General features: G+C 46.2%; 1 protein-coding gene across 1 annotated transcript in view; it reads left to right on the plus strand.

Annotated features, from left to right (window-relative positions):
* The first annotated feature begins 8,054 nt into the window (after positions 1-8,054).
* The window catches only part of LOC126526251 (uncharacterized), a 32,960-nt gene continuing 15,120 nt past the window's right edge, over positions 8,055-25,894 (plus strand). The window contains exons 1-3 of the mRNA XM_072284006.1: positions 8,055-9,177; positions 16,406-16,467; positions 18,254-18,349. Coding sequence (XP_072140107.1) covers positions 9,099-9,177; positions 16,406-16,467; positions 18,254-18,349 — 237 coding nt within the window. The 5' untranslated portion in view covers positions 8,055-9,098. The remainder of the gene's footprint in view (positions 9,178-16,405; positions 16,468-18,253; positions 18,350-25,894) is intronic.

Consider the following 25,894-nt stretch of genomic DNA (forward strand, 5'->3'; position numbering starts at 1 on the left):
TTGACGCACCATCCGGGGATGTAGTCCGTGTCTCCACAGCGGCTACTAGTCGAGGCAATGCCAGAGATATGACTCAGGCCTTTTGAGCTCTGTCACAACTGCAATATGTGACAAGTTGCCTCGCTTCAGAGATCGGTTGCGCCGCAATTTCAACTACAGCCGATCCAGAGCTTCTGGAGTTCCCTGGTTCGAAGGAGAACCCTAGCACCTGTGTTCACACTGTGGTCTCATTTTGCATCAACCGCTCTTGGTCAGAAAATGACAAGGTATTTCTCGCGTCAGAGCGCCTCATAAAAGCAGCTAAAGCGTGGAATGAACTCGAAGGGCGCAGCTATTCTACATGTTCCACATGGAGCACAACGCTGTTATCTATATTTTCGCCCTTCCCGAGCACCTATGACGTTCGCTTCATCAAGGTGCGGAACCACTATTGAAACACCGATACGTCTACGAAGCAGAAAAGGCCGGTAGGAAAGAGCGTCTCTGTCGGGGGACATAAGAAAACGTGATCACCCGCTTATGCACAGTTCACTACTCAACACACGCAAAGCCCATCACGGCGCATAGCAGCCGGCAAAATGGCTCACACTCAGCATAGCACATTAGGAATTACAGCGATAGCGAGGCAATAAATCTAATCACGTCCCCATTTGGAAAGTTGTAATGGACTGGCGTCTCCATTTTGCTACCACGAACCGCATACACAAAACACATACAGTATCGCGCACGCTGGGTGCGCCGATCAGACAGTTCATTTTGCCAAACCCAGAACATACGTCGCGCTTAGAGTGCACGTGTATGCGATGCACTTCTCGTTTGAAAAGCACGCGCGAAGCACGGCGCAAAGAACACGAAGTCGACGGCTCCCAGTATTTGTTCCGACGCTCGCATCAACACAACACACTTGGGCTCCATCTGTTTCTATCGGCAGCCGCACGCACTCATGTCTTGAAGGGTACAGCGACTTGCTGTCTTCTATGACTATCTCCATGGGTGCTTTATAACTCCAGTAAAGATCACAAGTACGACAACAATAAACTGTTTCTCACGCGGCTGTAGCTAAGGCCTTGCGTTGCCGCTTCGCTTCACTTCACGCAAGCGCCATGTTTGCATGTTACGACTTCACACCCCATCCGCTTCGGACAAGCCAATGAAAGACGAGCAAGGCATCCGGATCAAAGAGTCAAGAGAGTTTGCCAAGACGACTGTGCATCCATTCGCAATGTGAAGCGGGGTACAACGGAGGAGTGTGAAACGGAGGGCGGATCCAGGGAGTTTGGGCCACAAACTCGCAGAAAGGTAAAAAGGCATACGCAGTTCACACCCGGTGTTCGGGTAAAACACTTACGGTGCGGAATGCCCGACAGGCTAGATCTTTCTACTATCGTGCAGCAGCAGATGACAATGCACACACGAGTACTTACAGATGACGGCACACACAACGCGCACACAGAGAGAAGAAAACGCATGCAAAATGGCAACAATTACAAGCGCCCAGAAAAAAAAAATTTCCAGTGCTGCCTCGTTACCTTTTTTTTTTAGATTTCTCTAGGTTTCGGGTCATACATCTAAAAACATTTCCTCTAAAATATACCTCAGTAAGTTTTTGCGAAGCTGTCAGCTACACAAAACGTCAAATAAGCTAAAATTATTTGTTCCGCAAATGACTTTTGGCTGTTTTCGCGCAGTGTGTTAGTATCGAGGGCAATTTCAAGGCTCAGTCTCCCAGATCACCCCATCGTCGGCGCGCTCGCACAGACTCGAAGGTCCCAGGCCGACCAAGTTGGCCAACGAGCGACCGGTCCCAAATGGTAACGAATGACCACTCTAAGCGCGAAACACACGGTATGATTTTGCGTGCGGAGGTCAGTCGGAGGTCAGCGGAGTATGCTGTAAAGTTTTGAAGAGTTTTTTTCAATATCTTTAAGAGAGGCTCGCAGGTTAAGATGATGGGCCTAATCAGGAAATCGTCATTGTACCTAAACAATATAAACCCATGCTCGTGGTCCATTTTTTCTTTAAGGTTGTTGTCAAAGTTTGCTAAAAAGATACTACAATGCACTGGTTCTAAACATGACCCGAGGCAAACTTCTTTTTTCTGTACGTCAACTCATCATTAAATTCCATGGGCGCTAAGACAAATACTTGCTTATCAACTCTTTTAAAGACTCCTGCACTTACACCACATGCCGTCTGGGTGGACATTTCACCGGATCACTCAATATGGTCTGTGACAGCTGCAACAACAAGTTCATTTTGGAGAACACAGTAGAACAAGGCCTCTATGTCAACGAAGAAGGCTCTTGCGACTTTTCACAATCCTTGTCGTAGTTCGTCTACCAGGGTGACGGAATTGTGGGAAAGGGTCATCTGGAACAAGAGTGTTCACTTTGAATTGCAGGTATCTTCGATGCAGTTTTTTTACCACATCCCCTTTTCACTGACTATCGTTCGCTTTGTGTGTCTTTCCAGAAAAAAAAAACTTGAAATTTCTCTCCATTACATTCCTTTACTGCCTACCTCAGCTTGTCTAGGTTTAATTCTAGCCTAGCTATAAGTTTGCTACCTTAAGTTTGGTGACATTTAATACGCGAAACCAGACACAACAAATAGAAATTGCTTTTACAAAAAGAAAGAGGCCGAAAATGACAGCTGTCAGGGCAAAACCGAATGCAACAACAAGCACAGCTCGTGCTCGTTTCCTTCTGCGTCTGCCGAGCAAATCGCGCGCTGGTTGAGTGCATAGCAGACAAGAGGGAAGGTGTCTTCCTGTCGTGCATAAACAAAACCGTTGCCATGACAGCAGGCTTCATTTATTTTTTTATTTCTTCTCTCAAAAGTATGACATATACCGGGCGCCAGGGGATAAACTGGCGCTCGCGAAGCAATTCCCGTTTACCTTGGCTGTATACCAGCTGACAAAGCCATGGTGCTACCGTTTACTTGCGTACTCCAGACGTAGACCGTGTACTTTTTTTCCCGGTATTCCATACAGCTTCGATTTAAAGAAAACGGGCGCTTTTTCTAAATCTCACAGTTCGCACACAGTACCGCACGCACTTAAGGAACATGCTTTTATAATCATCTTTACAACCCCTAAATATATCCCGATATGTGGCTCTGTTCTTTGTAAAGTTAGGTTATAAAGCGTCAAGCATCACCTCAATATGCTTGTTGATTCCAACGAGTACGATAAAACTGCCGCATCTCCTTTTTTTTTCTTTTTCATGCGTCCCCCACTTTTTGTAATCGACGTCAGGTTTTGTTGCTATGCCCGCACCATCTGCTGCATATTAGTGTGTACGTTCCTAGAAATAAAAGCTAACGCTGCAGGTTTTCGAAACGAATTATGCGTCTAGCCTTGTCTTTGAAGGCTACGGCACTTCCCGAATATACACCGAGTATTCAAAGGAGCTACGTAATTCGATTACAGCCACTTTATGCAATATATTTCAATTTTTATCCCGATGAAAACTTTTACCGCTGTCGATGCAATACCGCTTCCCGCTAAGTTTCGTATTAAAATATATCTTAATCTATTAGAATCAAGGTGTACGGTGGTGGTGGTAAACTTTATTGAAAGGGGGAAGGGGAAATGGGGAGGTGGCTGAGGGATCGAGCTGAAGTAAGGTCCTGGGCCTGCTTGGCCTTCTCCGCCCAGTCCACCAGTTCAAGCTGTCGGTCGACGTCCCCGGACCTGAGCCAGGCATTCCAGTCAGTCTCGCTGCTGACGGAGGCATGAGAAAACGGGAGCGAGGTGCATTCCCACATTATGCGTGTGAGTGTTCGTGTTTTTGAACAGAGCCTGCATAGGTCGCTTTCCTTGCCCACTGTAATTTTGTTAATGTACTTTGGGTGTGGGTATGTGCGCTACGCCTCAAGCGATGCCTATGGGCTGTTTCGTGATAAGTCTCGCAGGGTTCCTCGTGTCTCTCCTCCTCGTTCACGCCACCCGCATCCACGGACGAGGCTCGGCGCGCAAGATCTCGAGCCAGACTGTGAGCCGACGCGTTGCCGGGCACAGCCGCGTGAGCAGAGGTCCACACGAGGGTTTTCCAGCCGCTTAGGGGGCGTCGCGTGAGGACACGGTACGCCTGCTTGGAAATTCTACCGTGGACGAAATTGCCGATGGCCTGCTTGCTATCGCTGATGACGGTATTTCGCTTCCGCATGCATGGCCATGGCAATCGCGGTTTCCTCCGCTTCCACCACTCGGCCAGCCGTGATTGTTGTGTGTCCTATCAATCGTCCATGGTGATCCGCTACCACCGCGGTCGTGAGGTCGCCGCGAGGGTGTCTCGCTGCGTTTGTGTAAACCACTCCATCTTGCGAGCCGTAGCGTCGCCAAATGTCTTCACTACGGGCCTGCCGGCGGCCCTGATGGAACTCGGGGTCCATGTTGCGGGGTAGAGGCGGGGCATAAATATGTCCCCTGACCTTTCGCGGAATCGTCATGTACTCTGTAACCTCGGGGTGGCCTCGAGACTGAGCTTCCGGAGGACTGTGCCGCCAGCCGGGGTTAGCGAGAGACGACAGACTTGGGCTGTGCGATGACCGTCCAAGAGCTCCTCGATCGTGTTGTGCATGCCTAAGGCCTCTAGCCTTGCGGTGGCCGCGTGGTCTGGAAGGCCAGGGCTGCCTTTGTGGTAATTCTGATCATTGTGTTTAATTTAGCTAATTCTGTGGTTGCGAGTTTGACATATGGTGTTGAGTAAATGGTTCTGCTGGTTATGTATGCCTGCACAAGTCGAAGCAGCTCGCCCTCGGCCATTCCGTGGTGCTGATTAGCCACCCGATGAATGAGCTGTAGTGTGTAGTTGGTCGCCCTCTGGAGTTTCTTTAACATAAGCCCAGAGCGCAGCATGTTCTGAAAGTCTAGCCCCAATATCTTGATACTGGGGCGCTTCGAGATGGTAAGTCATCCTACCTTAAGTTCAAGGAAGCGCCTCCCCCGTGGTATTCCCCCGGGACAACTATTCTGCCAGATTTTATCAGGAGGTATTCGGATTTTTCCAGCCAGTGAGCACGTCAGGCCCCTTGACTCCGCATAAGCTTGTACGACGTCGATGCCGCGTTTCATGATCTTTTGAAGAGTTTGTCGAACACCCGCCGCCGCCAACAGCGTCACGTCGTTAGCGTAGAGGCTGTGGTGAAGCCGAGGGATAGAGCACAGCCGGTCCGGGAGCCCGCGCATCGTCGCGTTAAAGAGGAAAGGGGCGATGACTGATCCCTGCGACGTGCCTCGGCTCCCCAGCTCTATAATGTCAGTTTCATGTTCGCGGACTTTGATCCGGCACTTCCGGACAGTGAGAAAGTTTCGGACGTATTGGTATGCTCGGATTCCGACTCCCCATTGGGTCAGGCCCTCGAGCACCGCTGCATGGGCCACATTGTCGAAGGCCTTCTTCAGGTCGAGGCCCAGGAGGCACCGGAATCGGCGAGCGTCCGTCGGACTTTCGGGTTGCATCACTTGCATTTTTAACTGAAGGAGTACATCTGGGGTGAACAGGTGCGGCCTGAAACCGAACATGGAGTTGGGGAACTCGTCCCCGTCCTCTACGTGTTCATTGAGACGGTCCAGGACCACGTGCTCCATCAGTTTGCCGACGCATGATGTGAGTGAAATCGGCCTGAGGTTGTCCGCATTGAGTAGTTTGCCTGGTTTTGGTATAAAGACGATCGTGGACGTCTTACACTCTTCCAGGATGGCGGCCGTTTTCCAGCACTCGTTCATGAGCTCGGCTGCGCAGGATCTTCCTGGTCACGCGGTCCGGACCCGGCGCCGAGTTCGTCTGCAGCTTGAAGGCGGCGGCCGACACCTCGGCGAACGTAAAGTCTGCGTCTATATGCGCGTTTGGCCGGCCGCGGTAGGCCGTCGGTAACGGAGTCTTGAGTTGCGGGAAGACCTACTTGGCTCGCCTCTCGGTCAGGAACGCCCCTGGGTGCCGAGCATGCCTGTAGATTAACTTGGCCATGTTTCTTCTACCTTCGGCCCTGGTGGTGTCCGGTTCCAGGAGGTGGCGCAGGAGGTGCCACGTCCGGGCTGCACCGAGGCGTCCCCTCATGCGATCACATATTTGGTACCATTTCTGCCGGGTGACCTCGGTGATCGCGTGATCGGAGATCGCTGCGTCAAGTCGAGTGAGTCTTTCTTTGAGGGCTTGGTTATCTTTCCCCTGCCGTTGCCAACGCTGGAGCATGCTCGATCTTGCCTGCCACATGTGGAGCAGCTTACTGACGACGTTCGAGGTTTCTGGGGCGTCCTCCGGGCGAAGATGTTCCGTATGCTCTTCCACATCACCCAAGAGTTGGCTCTTCCAGGATGAGATATTGGCGATGGATTCCTCACTGGCTCGCGTTCTTCTGGACTCGCGGAATTTGTCCCAGTTTGTAACCGAGAAGCGATGCTTTCGACGACACTTGCCGCGTGCACAGATTTCCGTGTGGAGGATGCAGTGGTCATCATCATCATCATCATCATCATCAGCCTGATTACGCCCACTGTAGGGCAAAGGCCTCTCCCATACTTCTCCAACTACCCCGGTCATGTACTAATTGTGGCCATGTTGACCCTCCAAACTTCCTAATCTCATCTGCCCACCTAACTTTCTGTCGCCCCCTGCTACGCTTCCCTTCCCTCGGAATCCAGTCCGTAACCCTTAATGACCATCGGTTATCTTCCCTCCTCATTACATGTCCTGCCCATGCCCATTTCTTTTTCTTGATTTCAACTAAGATGTCATTAACGCGCGTTTGTTCCCTCACCCAATCTGCTCTTTTCTTATCCCTTAACGTTACACCTATCATTTTTCTTTCCATAGCTCGTTGCGTCGTCCTCAATTTAAGTAGAACCCTTTTCGTAAGCCTCCAGGTTTCTGCCCCGTACGTGAGTACTGGTAAGACACAGCTGTTATACACTTTTCTCTTGAGGGATAATGGCAACCTGCTGTTCATGATCTGCGAATGCCTGCCAAACGCACCCCAGCCCATTCTTATTCTTCTGATTATTTCACTCTCATGATCTGGATCAGCAGTCACTACCTGTCCTAAGTAGATGTATTCCGTTACCAGTTCCAGTGTCTCGTTACCTATCGTAAACTGCTGTTCCCTTCCGAGACTGTTAAACATTACTTTAGTTTTCTGCAGATTCATTTTTAGTCCCACCCTTCTGCTCTGCCTCTCCAGATCAGTGAGCATGCATTGCAGTTGGTCCCCTGAGTTACTAAGCAAGGCAATATCATCAGCGAAGCGCAAGTTACTAAGGTATTCTCCATTTACTCTTATCCCCAATTCTTCCCAATCCAGGTCTCTGAATACCTCCTGTAAACACGCTGTGAATAGCATTGGAGAGATCGTATCTCCCTGCCTGACGCCTTTCTTTATTGGGATTTTGTTGCTTTCTTTATGGAGGAGTACAGTGGCTGTGGAGCCGCTATAGATATCTTTCAGTATTTTTACATACGGCTCGTCTACACCCTGATTCCGCAATGCCTCCATGACTGCTGAGGTTTCGACTGAATCAAACGCTTTCTCGTAATCAATGAAAGCTATATATAATGGTTGGTTATATTCCGCACATTTCTCTATCACCTGATTGATAGTGTGAATATGATCTATTGTTGAGTAGCCTTTACGGAATCCTGCAGTGGTCGCTTCCCAGAGTTTCGCCGCTGTTCGTTCAGGCGTCGTCTTGCGAGTGGACGACGAACGTCAGGTCCGATTTGGTGTCTACCTGACCTTGGCTGCCGATTCTGGTGTGGCCGGTGGTATCGTTGATTAGCGTGAGGCCAAACTCTTGCGCGGCTTCTGCTATATTTCTACCCTTGCGGGTGTCGCCCAGGTATCCCCACAGAGTATGACTGGCGTTAAAGTCCCCAACGGTGAGCAGGGGGCAGTCGGGGCTGACTTTGAGGCCCGAGTAAAAAAGCGCATCGAGCTTCGGGTCTTCATGCCGAGTGACGTATACGTTGAGGACAAATAAGCTGGGATCTGACGTGCGCGTCGGGATGATCTCCACGAAAACGTGGGGGATGCCCGACGGAAGAAGTTTCGATGTCGTGGATCGCCGCCACCTGTTCTCGGTGAAGGAGCGTAGTGACTTTCTTGGAGTTGTTACGGCAGTGGAAAGCCCGGTAAAAGGGGAGGCTGTCTTCCATGTTGACTTGTCGCGCTATGGTATCAGGTTTGTATAATTCTTGCTGTGCCGTGTTAATAACATGCTGGTGAAGGTTGGCCTTCTTCTCTTTGAATCCGCGGCCGTTCCACTGCCAAACGTGATAGGTGTTATTGGTTGTTACAGCCATGTTGATTGTTGGGGAGTGTGTGGACGGCCGGGTCCAGGCGGGAAGGGTGGAGGACAGCACGACGGAGGACCCTAGCACTGCAATCAGCGCCCTATCAAGTTTTATAAAAGCGGGTGTTGACTTGTGCTTCTCGGCAATATTCTTAATCCATAATAAACAAATAAGTAAAGAAGCAACAAAATAAATCGGTAATGATAAATCAGCCCAGTCTACGACTATATTAATAATCAAACATTGTATTCCTACTCCGTAGCGCTGAAATATTTTTCCTCACAAGCGTACTGCGGTAGAGGAAAGATTCCAGTCTGCCAATTTTTTTTTTCACTTTAAGCATACTTCTGAAACCTTGTCCACTTGGTTCTTTATTTTTCCATATCAGCGACGCTTTCTCATACGCTGTTGAGCGAGCAGGCAAATACAAAATAAACAAGCAAGCCTTCTCGATATGACGCCTACTGAGACGACGCGAGACACTTACTCTCCAATTGAAAGCCCTCTTCGAATGACGCGTTCTTATGCATGTCTCGTAAACGGGCTGCAGTGTTTTTTGTGTTAGACCGCAGTTCGAGGTCATGCTAGCTCTCCAGTGCGTATATTTTACCTGATTTTCCTCATTCTCTCTTGTTTTCTTTTTTTTTTTTTCGCCTATACCTAATGCGTTTAGTGACGCGTCCTGCAGCAACGGCTTCCAAATGAGCGATATCACGTCGTTGACCCACACATATATAACGTGAATGTCGTCCTGGAAAGCATTTATTCGCCTTCGATTCTCACAGTGGTCGGTTCCCCTGCATCATGAGGCATCTCGCCTTGTGCGTTCTCTTGGCGACTATTACAGGCATGGTCATGGACGAGTCCCATAATCCACACTGTGGTATGTCTGTTCACGCTTAAGTATTTACTGTTTCATTGAAGGTCATGGTTTAGCCGTTTCTCTTCCTTGCACAAGGTTTGCATGTTGATTGATTCGCTTATGTGACAAAAACTTAAATGGGCCCTGCACCACATTTCTGTGAAGCCTCAAAAACGCCTTTGAAGGAGTGCAGTAACTCCAAGGAATATATCGCAGAGGTATCTTTTTTTTTTTTTTTTCAAAGAGACCTAGTACGAGCGTAAATACTTCGAGCGCGATACTTACCTTTCGCGTTCGCCCTCCGTGGCCTCCGTACCGATCGCCGGTGGCGATAAAGTAAGACTGAGTGGCAGGCGGGCTAGTCGTGGCACCTCGCGGTGGTCATAGTACTTACGCTGCGCAGCAGACGCAAATACACGTGACTGCATGTGCACATCAGGGTTTATTTAGTTAGTTAGTTAGTTAGTTAGTTAGTTAGTTAGTTAGTTAGTTAGTTAGTTAGTTAGTTAGTTAGTTAGTTAGTTAGTTAGTTAGTTAGTTAGTTAGTTAGTTAGTTAGTTAGTATAGCCTCAAGACCCAGAGAGCGTTACAGAGGGGGTGGGTACAATGCAAATACAAAATAAAACAATAAAAGAAATATACAGGAAAAAAACAACGCTTGGTCCTCAGTGGCAGCGATGGAGGGGGAAAGGTGATTCCACTCTCTACTTGTCTTCGGAAGAAAAGAATGGAAAAAGTGATTACTGTGGCACCAAGGGACGGCTACTTTATTTGGGTGGTCAACATGTGATCAAAAGTAAATAGGTTCTGAGATGAATACCTGTCGAAGTACTCGATTATGAAAGAAAATTTTACGAAAAAGCAAGAGGCGGGAAATCGTTCGTCTCATTACCAGGTCGGGAAGGTAAAGAGTGGATTTGATCAAGGTGACACTGGCAGTACGAGCAAAGTTATTGAGTATAAATCGAGCTGAACGATTCTGGACCGATTCTAAGGTGTCAATCGGCGTTGATTGATCTGGATTCCATACAGCTGAAGCGTACTCCAGCTTTGGATGGATTATTGTTTGACATAGCTGTAGTTTAAGGTGTGCTGGCGCTTGGCGAAAGTTTTGGCGAACGTAACCAAGAGTATGACAAGCATTGTTAGTAATGTAGTTAATGTGATAGTGCCATGATAATCATTCGATATGCAAACACAAAGATATCTTAAGTGCTAACCTGCTCTAATTTAGTTCCGTTCAAGGTGTAGGTAAAAGGTTCAGAAGTGTTATAAAACCGCGAGATCGCCATACTTTTACATTTATTTACGTTAAGGGTCATTAGCCAAGTATTACTCAAGTCAGAGACGCGATCAAGGTAGGCTTGAAGAAGATAGTTGTCGTTTTCGTAGATGATTACGCGGTATATGACACAGTCGTCTGCAAACACTTTTATGGATGACTTGATGTTACGCGGAAGTTCATTGATATATTTTTAAAAGAGCAAAGGATCTAGAACTGAGTCTTGCGCAACGCCAGATTTAGCTGCACAGGGATGTGAGGAACAATCAGTAGCTATTACGTACTGAGTGCGGTTAGTCAGAAAGCATTCTATTCATTTGAGAATATTGGGGTCGACGTTTAGTGTGCTCAGCTTCAGTAGTAATAGCTGGTGCGACATTTTATCAAAGGCTTTCGCGAAGTCTAGAAACATACAATCAACCGGAATTCTATTATCTAGCGCTAAGATGAAATCATGCGTAAAAGACAGAAGCTGACTTTCACACGAGTGGTGCTTACGAAAGCCGTGTTGGAACCTCTTGAAGAATGAGTTGGTTTCAAGAAATGTTATACGGTTAGAATAGATTACATGCTCAAGTATCTTACCGGGGATACTTGTTAAATAAATTGGTCCGTAGTTTAAGGCATAATGCTGGTTACCGGATTTAAAGACAGGAATCACCTTCCCCACCTTCCAATCAGGTGGTAAAGTAGAGCTTTGGAGAGACTGCATGAAAATGTGTGACAAAATTACGAAAGAGTACAGTTCAGTGTTTTTCAGAAATTTCGCGTTTATCTCATCAGTGCCGCAGGCAGACGACAGCCTAAGTTTCCGGATTAAGTTAACGACTCCTTCATATTCAATCACGAGAAAATCCATTGGAAAAAAACCTGCTGTCGCATAGGTGCGGCACCGAAATGGCTCGTGAATGGGAAAAACATTGCTAAAAGACGTCGTTAAGAATGGAACAGCATTCTTCATTTTGCAGTGCACGCCCTTCAGAATCAGTCAGTGTTATTAAAGTGTCTTCCATTGGTTTAACGCTTTTCCTAAACCTGGATGGGTCAGTAGGCAATAGCGAGGCAAGCATAATGTGGAGATAGTCACTCCTAGCGTTTTTGATAGAAGGGCGATATACGGAAGGAGCTTCGCGATAAGCGTGCCCACGAAAAACACTGCTGTCGAGCTTTGCAGAACGGAAGAGGCGCTTTTTCTTCAGAAGCCTTCTCAGGTTTATTGTAAACCATGGCGCTCGCTGCTTTTTGGGTATAACATGTAGTGGTACCTGCCTGTCGATCAATGAAGCGAGTTAGCCTCTGCTCGTATTCTGCTCGATTGCGCTGTGACAAAATTCAGGCATATAATTATCGATGAACTGTTCCAGTTCCTTATTTATTGCTGCATAATCCCCTTTCTTGTAGTTTCTTATTGTCTTGATAATAGTAGTTCGGGGTGAAATGTCGACGACTAAGGTTCATGAAAGGCAGCAATGCGTTGATGTGCGCGCTCGCGTGCTGTAGTGTGGTCGTGTCACGTGGTGCGAAACGGCTTTCTCCTGCACTTATTAATTATCACGGTTCAAATATATTGCAACGTCGGGACTGTAGCTGCTCACAAACAGTAAAAATGTTTGCAACCTTACGGTTGCTAGTTTGTAGCAAGAACAGTTGACACCATCGCTTGTCAGGGGGAAAATTAAATCGTTGATGGAACAAAAGCTGTGACAGCAGTGGTGTGCGCTTGAAGCTGGGTATACCTCGTGCAGCAGGCCGTCCGTACGCTCCGTTACGCTCACCGTCGTCCTCATCGACCTGCGTCTTTCTTTGTTTTGTCATTGTTGTCGTCGTCAGGCTGTCTCGTCAAACCATACTACCAAATGAAATTTGTGGCATAAAACGGGTTCGATACTATAGTGGTGTCGATTGTTTTTGTTCACAGCCGCAAGCACGGGAAATAGAACCTTTGTCACTAGAGCCACGCGCATTTCACAGTCTAACGCTCCCCCCATCACGCTATTTCAGAGCAACAGTTAAAGGCGACTGCTGCCGGGTTTCACGCTGGCTACAAACTCTGAGAGCGGTGGCGTGTTTGATTCATTTCGGAGGCTGACACAAGCAATACTGCAGCAGGTGGAATATGATAGTGCGTGAATTGCATTGTAATATTGTCATGTAGTAGTGACGGTGAAGAAAGCAGCAAAACTGAGAATGATGAAACTAGCGTTTTATTGGGCGAACTTGTGGCCTCAAAAACAGGCTACACTCAAAGAACGGCGACAGCGACGAACGCAGTCAGCGATAGTCGAAAATCTTATCTGCCGATCATGCGCGTCGGATTTTATACACGAGCCATCGAACGTTCCAGAGTAATCGCTGGTGCCCCCGTGTCTTCCAGAAAGTTCTAAACCATTCCGGTCCTTAATACATGCAATCAGATTACACAAGGTTCGGTGACAACAGACAGCGAATAGAACTATCGATAACATTACAGAAACTTCCGATAGATGCAGGCGCATCCCGCGCTGAGCGATAAGATTTCTTTGACGGTGAAAAGCGCTCACCCGTAAAAGATAAACAAGTCCACGTCTCAATGCGACCCCCCCCCCCCGCGCTCCCCCTCTCAAGAAGCATCGTCACGATGCTACAAGCATAACAGGAAAGGGAAACATAACAACACACAACAAGAAAACAAAGTCCAAAGCGACACACTCCAAAAAAGCAAATCCGAAGGTCAGCTACGCAAAGTCCCAAAGTTCATTAGCGCTGGTAGTGCGGCTTGAGTCGCACAACGTGAACTATTTCAGCTCGTGAGCGGCCCCGCTGTGATAGCGAAATGCCGTCTGGTACGACCTCAAAGTCGAGTGCGCCAATGCGTCGGATGATCTCGTAGGGTCCGAAATAGCGGCGTAAAAGCTTCTCGCTAAGTCCTTGTCAACGCATTGGGGTCCAAAACCAAACACGGTCGCCGGGCTGGTACTCGACGTAGCGCCGTCAAAGGTTGTAGTATCGGCTGTCGGTCCTCTGCTGGTTCGTTATCCGCAGGCGGGCGAGCTGTCGGGTTTGTTCGGCGTGCTGGAGATAGGTGGCGACGTCAAGATTCTCTTCGTCGGAGATGTGTGGCAGCAAGGCGTCGAAAGTCGTTGCCGGGTTCCTGCCGTAAACCAGCTTAAATGGCGTAATCTGTGTTGTTTCTTGCACCGCCGTGTTGTAAGCGAACGCTGCGTACTGCAGGACGGCATCACAGGTCTTGTGCTCGGCGTCAACGTATGTACATTGCTAGCATGTCGGCGAGGGTTTTGTTCAGGCGCTTCGTGAGACTATTCGTCTGCGGGTGTAAGCCGTTGCCCTCCTGTGGCTTGTCTGACTGTACTGCAGAATGGCTTGGGTGAGCTCCGCTGCAAAGGCCATTCCTCTATTGGTGATGATGATTTCTAGGGCGCCACGTCGCAGTAGGATGTTCTTCAATCACATGCAATACATGCAATCAAATTACACAAGGCTCGGTGATAACAGACAGCGAATACAACTTTTGATAACATTCCAGAAACTTCCGATATATGCACGCGCGTCCCGCACTAAGCGAAAACGTTTGTTAGACGGTGAAAAGCGCTCACCCGTAAAAGGTAAACAAGTCCACGAGTCAATACCTTTTTACGAGCTATCAGTGTGCTGCCTGCCATTCTTTGTTGTCATGCTCGGGAAGAACTACGTAAATGGCATACAAACAATGCGTAAACATGTCATGTACTCATAATAGATTTACCAATACTCACTTGGCTTGCTGAAAACTACACATAAGTAATCGACAACCTCGCTGCCAAAAACGACGTTGTCGCAATAACGTCACATAGCTTCTTACCAGATAGCTCACATGATTTACCCCTGCCGACCGACGGTCCCATGTATTAGTGAATGTACAAAAAAGGACTTTCACTCAAACCTAGCAGGGGGCACTAAGTCATTTCACTCGTGAGAATACTTTTAGAAGGCATTTTGGTCTCAAAGTTGAATAATATCCAGCCAGGACCTTAAAGCGACTCATCGAGTCAGAAAAACAAAACGCAAGAACATAGCAAGTATTACCGGCGGCAGAAACACATATTTGCGCAAGCCCTTAATTTGAAATATCCTATAAAAGCCTTTACACTTCATAAAAGCGATCTCAAGCCACGATGCTGATGCTTCCGCCCAGTAGCTGCTTTCACGTTGCACAACTGAATGATAGAAAACATTATGACAGCTTTACACAACTCGTCGAAACTTATTACACTAACTACAAGGTAACCCCAACGATAGCACACAAATTTAACGAAAATGAATACGATGAACAAATCCCTGTAAATGAAATAGTTTTTCTTAGTAACACGTTGGACAATTTCGCACATACAAATAAAAGCACAGGCCTGAGGGAAAAGAGCTATGAACACCAGGTTATATAAAGCCATATATAGATTTGCTCTAAATAAATCTACCCTGCGTCGACAGGCGGAGTGTGAAATTTCTACAATGGCATACAGATACATTACAATGACATACAGAAAGGAACTTGCTTACATCACAAAATATAGAATCACAATTATTTCACTTTTTGATGCGGAAGCATGCAACGGTCCATCGAGCGAAGAAGTCGGTGTCTGTAGCATCGAAATGGCACCCAAATTCCCATTGGCTGCGATGCCACATCACGGGCGTGCCTCATCGGAGCAGAGCGGGCGAAACGGTCTTGCGTGAGGGGAGAAGGCATCTACACGACACCACGTTACCAGCTAGCCACCACAGATGTGCGCGTGCGGGGGCCGCCGTCTCGCTCTCGGAAGCCGTCCTGCGGTGCTTAACTCTCTCTCTCTCTATCTCTCTCTCTCTCTCTCAAGCCCAGGTGCTTCGCACGCCTGCCGGCCTTGGAGGCCGTTGCTGCTCCCTCGGTCTCGTCGCGCAGGACGTCGGTGGCATGCGGCGTTGGCAGCGCAGGCGGCTGCGGCTTGTTCATATTTATTTTTTTTTGGGGGGGGGGGGGGGCAGCACGCACTGCTATGGTACATCACTCGCAGTGAAAAACTCGAAGAACCGCTCAGCGGCGTTCCATTTGGGCAATAACGCCTCATTTACAACTCATAGGGAAGTGCTTAGGTGCCCTCCAATTTTTTAAGCTTCACTTCACATTTTTGAATAACTCATACTTCATAATTATTCAAACCAGCTCCTTAGGCAATATGCCGTTTAAGGTTACTGGACATTTGATTGGCGCAAGGAACGCATCATGAAGCAAGGGAACATGAAAGACACAGAGAACCGCCATCTGTGTATTTCCTGTACACTTGCTTCAGGATCCGTACTCTCCCCCAAAAACCATATGTGTATAATTATCATTCACATACTAATTCTTATATATATATATATATATATATATATATATATATATATATATATATATATATATATGTTTTTGCAATTTCTGCTTTAAATTATTACATTACTGTACGACCCCGCACCCAATCCCAAACAAGAACCCTATAATCTACGCCTTCTTGGCCACTCCGAGGTAGTCAGGGAGCGCAGTTGCTTCTTTAAAAAGCCGGCAAGTAAAAATAAAATGGTTTTCTTTGCAAGCCCTCTACGGCGTCCCACATAACCCACAATGCAGAGTCTGTTTGCTCTTTTCTATCCGGTTTGTGACCTAACGCTCATTTTCTATGAGCACTCTGCAGTACGGTTTCACTTAGTTAATTTAGCCGTCCCATTTTCTCAGTTTATACCTTTCCGAATATAATTTCAACAGTAAGGATGATTCTGACGTGTCAGGTAGATGTGGCAGTGCTTGGCAATAGCATACAGGTGATTATAGCAGTGAGTTAGTAGGCACCAGAGTTATGCGACGTTTGGCAAGCGCTGCTGTGTGAGCTCAGCTGTAAACAGTCTTAACCCCCCTGCTCGCCACAATATTAATGGTAAAATAATATGCCCGCTTAGCGCTTCGTTCTTCTCTTGCAGACCTCGACGACCAGAAACTCAAGGAAGTAGTTGCCTGCGTAAAGCAAAAAGCAAGTGAAGAGGTTCGTGTTCTCAAACATCTCATCATGACAGAGTATCTTAACAGGCTTTCAGATTGCCGTCTCTGGTAACCAAAGCGTAGTAATTGGAGTGCTCGTAATGCGTGATAGCATTATCCTTTTTGTTATCCTTCACATATATAATGTTAAACTGTTGTTGCCCTAGTTCAACAACTACGAGCATCAGTCACTGTAAGCTATTTCTTTTCGGCTAAAGATAATGTATTCAAATAGCTGCAGCGTTAGCAGAAGTGTTAGCGTTCGTCATATATATCTGAACAAAGATGGCACGGTCGCAGGTTTCCACAAAAACGGCAAAATTTTATTGAAAACTATTGGTGTTACCATAGCAGAAGTTGTCAATCGTGGTACCACGTGCTGGTGGAGCAATAATGTAGACGCCGCTGCATATGTTTGAAAGTTGGTTGCATTGCCATACTGATTCTACTACCTAAGAGCACGCATCGCGTCTTGATTTTATGCCAAAATGTCATGTTGTTCACATAGAAATGTCAGTGATAACTACAATGCCAATAAGGGCCGGTGGGGTGCATGGCTCGTTAATGTTAGAAAATGGAAACGCTGTATTCGAAAATTTCACGAACACAGCGTTAACAAATACGACAACAAATAGTGATGAGTTTGTCACTTCCTGTATCAACGTGCATCTCCTATAGACCAGTGATGCCTATCGTATACACATGTACTGTGAGGCGGTTACTGTGGAAAGTTTATGACAATCAATTGGTTTGATACGGTGTGCTTAGGCTCTCGTTAACAAAACCCGCCGTGGTTCCTCAGTGGCTATGGTGTTAGGCTGCTGAGCACGAGGTCGCGGGATCGAATTCCGGCCACGGCGGCCGCATTTCGATGGGGGCGAAATGCGAAAACACCCGTGTACTTAGATTTAGGTGTACGTTAAACAACCCCAGGTGGTCGAAATTTCCGGAGTCCCCCACTACGGCGTGCCTCATAATCAGAAAGTGGTTTTGGCACGTAAAACCCCATAATTTAATTTTTTTTTCTCGTTAACAAAGGCTCTAAAGAACGGTCCTGGAGCACCTTGCTACCGTTCCTACGTGGTCACTCTATGGCCAGCAAAAACCTACTAATAAATGAGCCGGAAACAAAACAGAGGTCACGAGCTGAATAGCATCTTGAAAACGATCTTTAGAATAAGCAACAACGCTAACTCGCGGACATCAGGATTGATATGATTTATTTTTACTGTGTGTGGTAGGCAAACAATTCAAAGAGATATTTTTCATGCTTACTAACTACCTTACTACCACAAGTACTACCTTACTACCAAAATGCTTGCGGCATTTTTTTCTTTTTATGTACAAGAATGTCACAGTGCAATAACAGAAGAGCTCCAAATAAGCTTCATTGGTAGAAAGAATAAGCCACTAAACTTTATTTCCGCTCAATGGATTATTAATCAATCAATCAATCAATCAATCAATCAATCAATCAATCAATCAATCAATCAATCAATCAATCAATCAATCAACTTCATTTCCTTTGGATAGGAGGAGTACGGGACTGAAAGCTTGAGCAGCTTGACGAGGTCCCGACCCCGTTACAGTTGGCAAAACAGGAGGATGACGGTCAGTCATCCTGCTGTTTCATTGTCCTCCTACTTCAGTCATCCATTAGCCAATATTTTGTCAACAAAATAATTTTCTTCTCAATGGGCCGACTAACCGTAGCATGCATGACCAGACTACCATAGTTATATCGTGTTTGTGGACTCTGTGCATAAATTGAACTACGTTTCTTTCCATAGATCGTCAAGATAATGGACGCGACACGTAAGTCACTCCAGTGCCCCGACATCGAATGTGTCATTCGGAAGCTCTGCCACAAGCACCACGGTGCAGTCGTAAGTAGCTCATAACAACTAAGATCAATGGTCTTGCCGAGCGCCGCATGGGTTGCGAAGATGAGCGTAGTACAATGACACAGCATCAAGAAAAGTGGAAATTTTGGCCGCGTAATAAGATTCTGAACAAGGTTACGACGACGGATGGAGTGAAACATGTCGCGGCAACAACGCGATACAACACTAACTCGGTAGGAAATGTTGCGTCATATAATGCTACATAGCGCGAGGAGATTCTTCGAAAATGGTTTCTCGCCACACTTACTGCTCTGTAAATAATTTCATTCAACGACTCACTCTCTTTTGTTACATTTCTTATTTTTGTGCTCTCTATTACTGTGCCCAATGTTTTTTTGTTCTTGAATAAGCATAATTTCAAGTCTAATAGTAAATACATGTTGCTAGCCAGTGCTGTATCCTTTATGTAGATTTCACTTCTTCGGCGTTATACACAATACAAATGGCGGTAATCCGTCATTCCAAGTATATATCAAATGATTTGCGAGTATTTCCGTTAATGGATTTATGTTTTATTCCCCATTTATCTCGTCAGCGGCATTTTATTCTTGATCGTCCTCAATTTCGTTTTAGAAGCAACGATCCACAATCCAGCATCAGGAGGGGGCAAAGCAAACATAAGAAAAACGTTCTGCAGCACAATGAACATAGCTATAGGGGCTTCTTAGTACGGTATATCTAATTTTGTTGTAGCGCAAGCTGAATGACAAGGACAGATGAACACTGTGTGTGTCGTATGTGCCTTTTTGTTGTCCTTTTCCTTCAGTTTCCGCTACAACAAAGTAAGTTTTGCAGCAGTTCATAGGGACTTCGTTGAACTCGGGTCAGATGTTCGGGAATAGAATGCGAGGAGCTTAGTATGCTTTGAACTATTGAAGAACATTTATTAGTCTTGGAGCACTATAACGTAAAGCTATTCAAACCTTTTCTGTTCTAATTCTGCAATCAGCCATCCACGATTGGTCAAAAAATGTTCGGGCCGCCCCCACTTCGCCTGTCTGTCACGCGACGTCATGAAAACCGCGATAGCTGCCCATCTGACATGACGTGTACACGCTGCTTATGCATAAATACATCGAACAAAAAAATTATTTCTGATCAGGCGCGTTCTCGCCCTTAGCCCTCTGCTATTGGTTAAAAGGTTTCAGGCTGCGCCCACATCGCCTGTCTGTCAAGCGACGTCACAAAACCGCGTAATCTCACCGCGTCAAAGTGACATGCATGCATTAAAGATGCATTTATACACCGAACAAAACTGAATTTTTTTTTCTGAATAGCCGGAGAGCACCCCCTTCCGAAAGAAATAGAAAATGGCTTCCCGCCGATCGCTCAGGCACTGACTACTCGCACCTGCGAGAGAGCATGGATTTATTTGCGTATAATTAACTTCTTGCATGGCCGTCTAACGTTATCAAGCCTTTTCGGCACGTTTGTGACCTCGCTCTGCCAACACTTCATTGATGAGGATCCATTTTAGCGGCATTCTTAACCTTTCGTTGCACGGTGCCGCAATTTTCGGCCAGCCACCACAAGCTATGAACGTGAAAGTGGACCAATCGCAGATGGCGGCACCACCCTCGTCATCCGGTAATTTATATTCGCTACGCTGTCTTTGGCCCTACCGAAACCATCTCCGCTTAAGCGTGCTCCTCGCCTCTTGTAAGCCAATCGAATAAAAAAAAACACTCACTGTAGGCAATACTATTCATTTGGAAACAAACAAAACTGACCTCCTATAAACGAGGAGAGTGTTTGATTGGGCTTCTCACACAAGGCCGCGGGTCACCACCCGATGCTTGCTTCGGCGGTTACGTAAATTTGACGTCAGGGGATTGGAATAGAAACAGATGGGAATATTTTTACGTTATAGGCCTCCTGGAATCCACTCTGGTATTATTTGCACAGACTACCCGATTTTGAGAAGAAATATTATTTTGCACTTATTCTTCTGTAAATTTCCTTGCCATGATAATGGTCCCCTGTGAGTAATCGACCTAGGTAAACGTACTCCTTCAGAGATTCTAGACGTTGACTGGCGATCCTGAACTCTTGTTCCCCTTGCCAGTCTATTGATCATTATCATTGTCTTCTGCATAATAATCATCAATCCTACTGCTACACACTCTCTCTGTTAACGTTTCGGTTTGGAGTGCATACGGCAGACATTGTCAGATCGTGACTGGAAGCTTACCACTGTCATTGAAAAGAAAGATGTACACTCAGTGCATTCTGCCAGTGCTAACATATGGGGCAGAAACTTGGAGACTGACAAAAAAGCTCGAAAACAAGTAAAGGACCGCACAAAGAGCGACGGTACGAATTAAGAGACAGGAAGAGAGCGGTGTGGATTAGAGAGCAAACAGGGATAGCCCATATTCTAATTGACATTAATAGAAAGCAATGGAGCTGGGCAGGTCGTGTAATGCGTAGGGTTACAGAATGGGTACCAACAGAACGGAAGCGTAGTCGAAGACGGCATTAGACGACGTGGGGTGATGAAATTAAGAAATTTGCAGGCGCAAGTTGGAATCCGTTGGCGGAGGACAAGGGTAATAACGGTAATTGTAGATTCCAGGGAGAAGCCTTCGTCCTACGGTGGACATAAAATAGGCTCACGATTATTGATGACAAATATATTGCACCCTCGAGCCCACACCGGTAAAGTAATCCTACTTACTCTTATCCAGATCAATCGAAATGTTGTGTGTGTGTGTGTGTGTGTGTGTGTGTGTGTGTGTGTGTGTGTGTGTGTGTGTGTGTGTGTGTGTGTGTGTGTGTGTGTGTGTGTGTGTGTGTGTGTGCGTGTGTGCGTGTGTGCGTGTGTGCGTGTGTGCGTGCGTCTTCCTCACAAGAACTATATTATACGCGATAGATTTCATAAGTGCGTAGTCACTGCAGTTTTAGTTTTTCTTTCGATAACGCGAGAAAGCAGGCTCGCTGTGTCCACAGTATGTAAAATAAACCGTTTTTGTATAGCGTTTCCAAGTACGCGCGAGCTCATTACCAACCTAAAGAAATAGCTTTGTCGTGATTGTGCGTGGTGCATACGTTATGGGGTTTCTGTGATTTACGTCGTCATCATCATCATCAGCCTGCTTACGCCCAGTGCAGGGCAAAGGCCTCTCCCATACTTGTCCAACTACCCCGGTCATGTAATAATTGTGGCCATGTCGTTCCCGCAAACTTCTTAGTCTCATCCGCCCACCTAACTTCCTGCCGCCCCCTGCTACGCTTCTCTTCCCTTGAAATCCAGTCCGTAACCCTTAATGTCCATCGGTTATCTTCCCTCCTCATTAGATGTCCTGCCCAAGCTCATTTCTTTTTTTTATTTCAACTAAGATGTCATTAACTCGCGTTTGCTCCCTTACCCAATCTGCTCTCTTCTTATCCCTTAACGTTACACCCATCGTTCTTCTTTCTATAGCTCGTTGCGTCGTCCTCAATTTAAGTAGAACCCTTTTCGTAAGCCTCCAGGTTTCTGCCCCGTACGTGAGTAGTGGTAAGACACAGGTGTTATAAACTTTTATCTTGAGGGATAATGGCAACCTGCTGTTCATGATCTGAGAATGCCTGCCAAACGCACCCCAGCCCATTCTTATTCTTCTGATTATTTCAGTCTCATGATCCGGATCCGTGGTCACTACCTGCCCTAAGTAGATATATTCCTTTACCCCTTCCAGTGCCTGGCTACCTATCGTAATCTTCTGTTCTCTTCCGAGACTGTTAAGCATTAGTTTCCTGCAGATTAATTTTTAGACCTACCCTTCTGCTTTGCCTCTCCAGGTCATTGAGCAGGTATTGCAGTTGGTCCCCTGAGTTACTAAGCAAGGCAATATCATCAGCGAATCGCAAGTTACTAAGGTATTCTCCATTAACTCTTATCCCCAATTCTTCCCAATCCAGGTATCGGAATACCTCCTGTAAACACGCTGTGAATAGCATTGGTGAGATCGTATCTCCCTGTGTGACGCCTTTCTTTATTGGAATTTTGTTGCTTTCCTTATCGAGGACTCCCGTGGCTGTGGAGCCACTGTAGATGTCTTTCAGTATTTTTACATACGGCTCGTCTACACCCTGATTCCGTAATGCCTCCATGACTGCTGAGGTTTCGACTGAATGAAACGCTTTCTCGTAATCAATGCAAGCTATATATAAGCGTTGGTTATATTCCGCCTATTTCTCTATGACCTGAGTGATAGTGTGAATATGGTCTATTGTTGAGTAGCCTTTACGGAATCCTGCCTAGTCCTTTGGTTGACGGAAGTCTAAGGTGTTCCTGATTCTATTTCCAATGACCTTAGTAAATGCTTTGTAGGCAACGGACAGTAAGCTGATCGGTCTATAATTTTTCAAGTCTTTGGCATCCCCTTTTGTATGGATTATAATTATGTTAGCATTTTTCCAAGATTTCAGTACGCTCAAAGTCATGAGGCATTGCGTATACAGGCTGCCCAGTTTTTCTAGAACAATCTGCCCACAACAACAATCCTTCAAAAAATCTGCTGTCACCTGATCCGCCCCGGCTGCCTTCCCCCTTTGCATAGCTCCCAAGGCTTTCTTTACTTCTTCCGGCGTTACTTGTGGCATTTCAAATCCCTCTGGACTATTCTCTCTTCCGTTATCGTCGTGGGTGCCACTGGTACTGTATAAATCTCTATAGAACTCCTCAGCCACTTGAACGATCTCATCCATATTAGTAATGATATTGCCGGCTTTGTCTCTTAGCGCATACCTCTAATTCTTGCCTATTCCTAGTTTCTTCTTCACTGCTTTTATGCTTCCTCCGTTCCTGAGAGCATGTTCAATTCTATTCATATTACAGTTCCTTATGTGAGCTGTATTACGCTTGTTGATTAACTTCGATTTACGTACGCTATGTTAACAGTGTAACGCAAGCCTCTATAGGCCTGTTCGATACACTTTCATCATCTGGACTATTTCAAGGGCTGCTGCAACTCTGACATTCATTTCAGCGGTGTACCAGTGGCGCCCCTTACCCATGCCGTTCATTTCAAAAGGTTTAGTGAAGGTGTAGGGCTGATTCGCGTTTTTTTCTAACCCTCCCTAATAACAGTTTCAACTTCCTGCGAAGCAGCAGCACCTGAGTGTAAGCGCAGTTGAAAAGTTGGAGCACACTTAAGCTTCGACGTTAAGAGTAATGCGATAGCATCCAAAGATCCTTGACTGCTTCCCACGCTTCCCACCAAATCCAGCTTAAACAACTTTAATGTTTAGCGGGAAACGCTGGCGGCGAACGCTATGCACGAAGGGGAGATTTCTGGTAGAAAGGCGGCCTCTTGCGTCGGCCGATGCTGGAGATGGTGTACAGCCGCGGCAAAAACATCATTTTCAGGTTTCTGTTATTGTTTCGCACTTTTAATATTTCAGTCTGAGAAGATTTACCATAAAAGGCATTGGCTGTCTGTGTTCTGTTCCATGAGATTTGTTTGTGCGTTGTCATTCTCAAACTTCCGAGGAATAGCATTTTGTAGAATACGACAAGGTGTGGGCAACTTTACTGATAGGATGGTGTGGCAATATAGCCCACATATACTGCATGTCATATAGCAAGCAATCGCATATACCTACACCTATATGTACACGGCAATTTTCACTCACCGGGACGCCGGACGCCGATGGCGGCACCGAATTGTCCCAAAGGGCTTTTAACGCTATCGCGTTAAAATCCCGTTGTGAGAACTGAGATTGAACAACGAGAATAAAATAAGGACACGAAGAAACAAATACCACAGACAAGTGCTGACTGCCAACTGGAAGTTTATTTGAAGTTTTTTCCATATTTGTTAAAAGGTATAAAATGGCTGGATAATTTCAAATAAACTTCCAGTTGGCAGTCAGCGCTTGTCCGTGGTATTTGTTTCTTCGTTTCTTTGTTTTATTCGCGCTTTTCAACCTTAGTTCTAAATACGAACCACGTAGCCCTCATCAAGATCTTACTGCTACCATTTATAAGCTTCTGCTGCGTCTAGCATGGCGGCGCGCCTTGTTTGGACAGCACATGTACATCAGCAAGCTTAGTATTTGCCGTAGCCTTCGTGATGATTAAACCAATGCTATTTAGAATTAAGCAACATATGATTTTGATGATTGTGAGTGCTCGTTATTTTCTTGTGTTTTATTATCATATAAAGCCGAGGAAAGAGGAGAAAATAATGTCGTCCGCATATTCGTCGGCGATGCCACAAGTTTAGTTATATTCCACGGCGCTCGTTGTCTGATGTTCTGCAGCGTAAGAACGATTATAGATTAACGAAGCACTTAGTATGCGTGCGCTTACTGTTTGCTGCTGTTCTTAATAAAGAAATTACGGTAGAAACTTTCCTGAAGTGGTCTAAGTATGCGTAAGCACTGTGCCACTTGCTCATCTCAATGCTGCCCGGTGTCATTATCAATGTTACCAAACTTAATCCGACCAGTATAAATCATATCGGCACTTATCGGTTGCTAACATTATGGGACTAGATCTAACCGCTGGAAACCCTGATCAGTTGTTAGAAGCTTCATCGGACTCAGTCCGACCCTTATCAACGTTTATCGGTCGTTGTCAAGGCTATCGCAATCGATGTGTTCCTTATTAACTCTTATCTGCCTGTATCAATGTTATCGGACCTGACCTGACCCATATAAACTTTTATTGGTTCATATCAACCCTTATCCAACATTATTGGGCCCGTAACAACGTTATCAGAATTGATCCATTATAAGCCCTTATCGCTCTGAGGACCTTATCCATCCACATCAACCATTATCAACTGCGATAAGACCCATATAACGTACCCTTCATAACTCCTTATCAACTCATCATCATCAGCTTATCTTTTGACGTCCACTGGAGTACAAAGGTATCTCCCAGCGATCTCCAATTACGCCTGTCTTGCGCTAGCTCATTCCAGTTTGCCCCTGCAAATTTACTAATTTGATCGCCCCACGTAATTTTCTGTCGTCCTCGACTGCGCTTCCGTTTCCTCGGCATCATTTTTATACATTTAATGGCCCACCGGTTATCTACCTTACGCCTTACATGGCCAGCCCGGCTCCTATTTTTTTTTTTCTCTCTTTTAATGTCAACTAGAATATCGGCTATTCCCGTTTGTTCTCCGATCCACACCGCTCTCTCCCGTCTCTTAAGGTTACGCTTAACATTTTTTGTTCGATTTGTCTGCGCAGGGTCCTAATCAACTGATTTACTGCTCATCTCTTTGTGTTTTGACACATGATGCGCATGAGCGATCAGAGATTTGTGGATTTTCGGTCGCTGAAGGAGCGTCGCAACAGAAGGCTCATCCCGCGACCAACGAAACGTGTCAGGAATGTGGCGTGTTTCACATTAAGTCGCGTCTACGCGTGGTCCTGAAGGTGGCTTTTATTCCACCATCAGTAATTCTTTCAAGAAAGCCTTCATGGAAAATGTTCTCCTTCCACGTTTTGTTTTGGTACCACCAGTACAACACATTCATACGGCTCAGATATATTCACTTTCTCAAGCGCCCGTACACTTCGACATTC

This window comes from Dermacentor andersoni, chromosome 8 (genome assembly GCF_023375885.2).
Source record: "Dermacentor andersoni chromosome 8, qqDerAnde1_hic_scaffold, whole genome shotgun sequence".
Taxonomy (NCBI): domain Eukaryota; kingdom Metazoa; phylum Arthropoda; class Arachnida; order Ixodida; family Ixodidae; genus Dermacentor; species Dermacentor andersoni.